This window comes from Chanos chanos, chromosome 12 (assembly GCF_902362185.1).
Source record: "Chanos chanos chromosome 12, fChaCha1.1, whole genome shotgun sequence".
Taxonomy (NCBI): domain Eukaryota; kingdom Metazoa; phylum Chordata; class Actinopteri; order Gonorynchiformes; family Chanidae; genus Chanos; species Chanos chanos.
The window spans coordinates 2817279-2820644 of record NC_044506.1 but is presented as its reverse complement, the minus strand read 5'-3'; the positions used below and the strand labels follow the sequence as shown (position 1 = coordinate 2820644).

The 3366-nt window shown below is 45.2% G+C and overlaps 1 protein-coding gene across 1 annotated transcript; it reads right to left on the bottom strand.

Moving 5' to 3' along the window:
* Positions 1–1057, bottom strand: LOC115825444 (uncharacterized). The gene is given in 3 exon segments (XM_030789277.1): positions 1–476; positions 479–703; positions 880–1057. Coding segments are annotated over 3 exon segments (879 nt in total).
* Between the last annotated feature and the right edge of the window lie 2309 nt (positions 1058–3366).

Genomic DNA, 3366 nt, shown 5'->3' with positions numbered 1-3366 from the left:
TCATTCCACGAAAGCGGAACGGGGGACAGGAAAAAAACATGGCCGAGTAGAACGGCTACCAGGTTCCCGAAGTGAGGGGACCGCCAGCGGCCCAGAGGAGGTTGAGCGGAGGGATCGGGTTGGGGCGCATGGAGTGATGGGACACTGAAGGTAGGACAGGGCAGAGCCTCTTGTGGCCTGGTGAGCCAGCACCAGTGTCTTAAACTGGATGGGGGCTGCTACCAGCAGCCAGCGAAGTGCAGTGAGTAGCGGAGTGACATGAGAGTGTTTTGGGAGGTTGAGTACCAGGCGTGCAGCAGCATTCTGAACCAGCAGAGGCAGCCCGATGGCACAGGCCAGTGAGCCAACCAGTAAGGCGTAGCAGTAGTCAAGGCGGGTGATGACAGGTGCTTGAACTATGAGCTGGGTTGCTTGCTGGGTAAGGAAAGGGCAGATCCTCCTGATGTTTTAGAGGGAGCATCTGCAGGACCGGGTGCAATTTGGCTTGAGAAGTTTAGCTGGTCGTCCAGGGTCACATCAAGGTTTTTGGCTACGCTGGAGGGGGACACCACAGAACCCTCAATGGTGACCGGAGCGTCAATCGTTGGGGAGCTCTTTACTGGAAAAAAGAGAAGCTGAGTCTTCTCTAGATTGAGCTTAAGATGGTCAGTGAACATCCAGGAGGCAATGTCGGCTAGGCAGGCTGGACCTGAGAGTCGGAGGGGGAGAAAGAGAAGAACAACTGTGTGTCATTGGCATAGCAGTGGTAAGAAAGACCATGGGAAAAGATAACCTGTCCAAATGATTTAGTGTAAAGGGAGAAAAGGAATGGGCCAAGTACAGAACCTTGCGGGACCCCGGTCTGGAAAGGGTGAGGGGAGGAGACCTATTCCCACCAAGATAACTGATAGGAGCGGTCAGACAGGTAGGATTCAAACCATATTAGCGCAGATCCTGAGAAGCCCATCCCAGCAAAGGACCAGAGGAGAATGTGGTGGTTCACATTGTCGAACGCTGCGGAGAGGTCAAGTACATATAAACAACACAAACACACAAACACAGACACACGCGCGCACATCACTAAGTATCCTCTGGAAGACTAGCTTGGTAATTATTTCCTAAAAGACTGTCTTGTTGAGGACTCCAACAGTTTCAGCTGCACTTCAGACTCATACGATACAGTAATGGAAAATATGAGCCAAAGATCTCAGCTGCTTATCCACACCAAACACACATATACACACACACACATACACACACACACACACACACACACACACACACACATACACACCCACCCACCCACACACATACACACTACAGTCCTGTTTCTGTGTTTTATTGTTTTCCATGACCCAAGATAATTGTGTATTCCCTAAATTTCTGTAGACATTTTAATAGCCGTTTATTTCATGAACATGAATGATATCATAAACATATTTATTTTAATAGGGACTTATTTGCTCATTTATTTGTTTCCTTGAAACAAACTGCCAAGATGTTTGCTCAAACCACTGTAGATGAAGAAAAAATACAAGCAAATTGTCAAAGAGAATTGCTTTTAAAGACAGTATGGACTGCAGATTACATCTCACTCAGACAACCAGTAGTCATCAGAAGTCACTCCACACTAGAGTGTTCACAGTGCCTAACAGTCATCAGAAGTCACTCCACACTAGAGTGTCCACAGTCTCTAGCAGTCATCAGAAGTCACTCCACACAAGGGTGTTCACAGTCTCTAACAGTCATCAGAAGTCACTCCACACTAGAGTGTTCACAGTGTCTAGCAGTCATCAGAAGTCACTCCACACTAGAGTGTTCACAGTCTCTAACACAGTCATCAGAAGTCACTACACACTAGAGTATTCACAGTCTCTAACAGTCATCAGAAGTCACTCCACACTAGAGTGTTCACAGTCTCTAACAGTCATCAGAAGTCACACAGTACAATTTGGACTGGCATTCTGCTCTCTCTCTGCTCTTTCATTTTTACAACACTGAGCAATACCAGCCATCCAAAACAGCTTGTTAATGCTCTGTCACGAGCTGTGTGTGTGTGTGTGTGTGTGTGTGTGTGAGTGTGTGTGTGTGTGTGTGTGTGAGTGTGTGTGTGTGTGTGTGTGTGTGTGTGTGTGTTTGTATGGAGTGACACTTAATCTAACAGGGCAACACACTCTAATAAAGCTCTTTTCTTTATTAGCTGTAATGCCACACGCCACTAACACTGTGACCTCAGCAGTGAATCTCTACTCTGTCTCTAATAACCCAGTTAACCTCTACTCTCTCTCTAATAACCCAGTTAAACTCTACTCTGTCTCTAATAAACCAGTTAAACTCTACTCTGTCTCTAATAACCCAGTTAAACTCTACTCTCTCTCTAATAAACCAGTTAACCTCTACTCCATCTCTAATAACCCAGTTAACCTCTATCTACTCTGTCTCTAATAACCCAGTTAACCACTATTCTGTCTCTAATAACCCAGTTAACCTCTACTCTGTCTCTAATAAACCAGTTAAACTCTACTCTCTCTCTAATAACCCAGTTAACCTCTACTCTGTCTCTAATAACCCAGTTAACCTCTACTCTGTCTCTAATAACCCAGTTAACCTCTACTCTGTCTCTAATAAACCAGTTAACCTCTACTCTGTCTCTAATAACCCAGTTAACCTCTACTCTGTCTCTAATAACCCAGTTAAACTCTACTCTGTCTCCAATAACCCAGTTCAACTCTACTCCATCTGCAATAACCCTGATCATAATGTGAAGTAAGTGAGGGGCCCCTGACATGCAGTGTAGTCCAGTGAGATCCTGTGTGGGGTTTATGAGGAGAAGTGCGAGCCCACTCTCTCACTGCCTCAGTAAAAATGCACATGGGCCCTGCGGTCATTTCATTCTGTTCAGCGTTATTTGTCTTTTATTTGATTGGGTTGGCCTGGCCCAGGCTGCTGCAGTGGAAATTCTCCATTATATAAAACTGGCTACCTGATTTACGACTGGCACTCCTTCCGGACCTGTGTGTGTATGTGTGCATGTGTGTGTGTGTGTGTGTGTGTGTGTGTAAGTGAGAATGCATGAGAATAACTTTATTCCAGTGTATGTGATTGTAAGAACATAACTATGTAAGAGCTCATTTATGTATGTGTATGTGTGTGTGTGTGTGTCTGTGTATGTGTTTGCGAGTCAGTGTTCAAAAAGCACCATGCGAGACAGACACAAATCCTTAATGGAGAACAACAGTGAATAAATTTATGTGAGTGTGTCCGTGGAGAGAGTGTGATTTACTCAATGTATATGTGTGTGTGTGTGTGTGTGTGTGTGTGTGTGTGTGTGTGTGTGTTGGTGTGTGGCTCTGCAGTGTGAACAACACATATGTTCACTGTTTATAT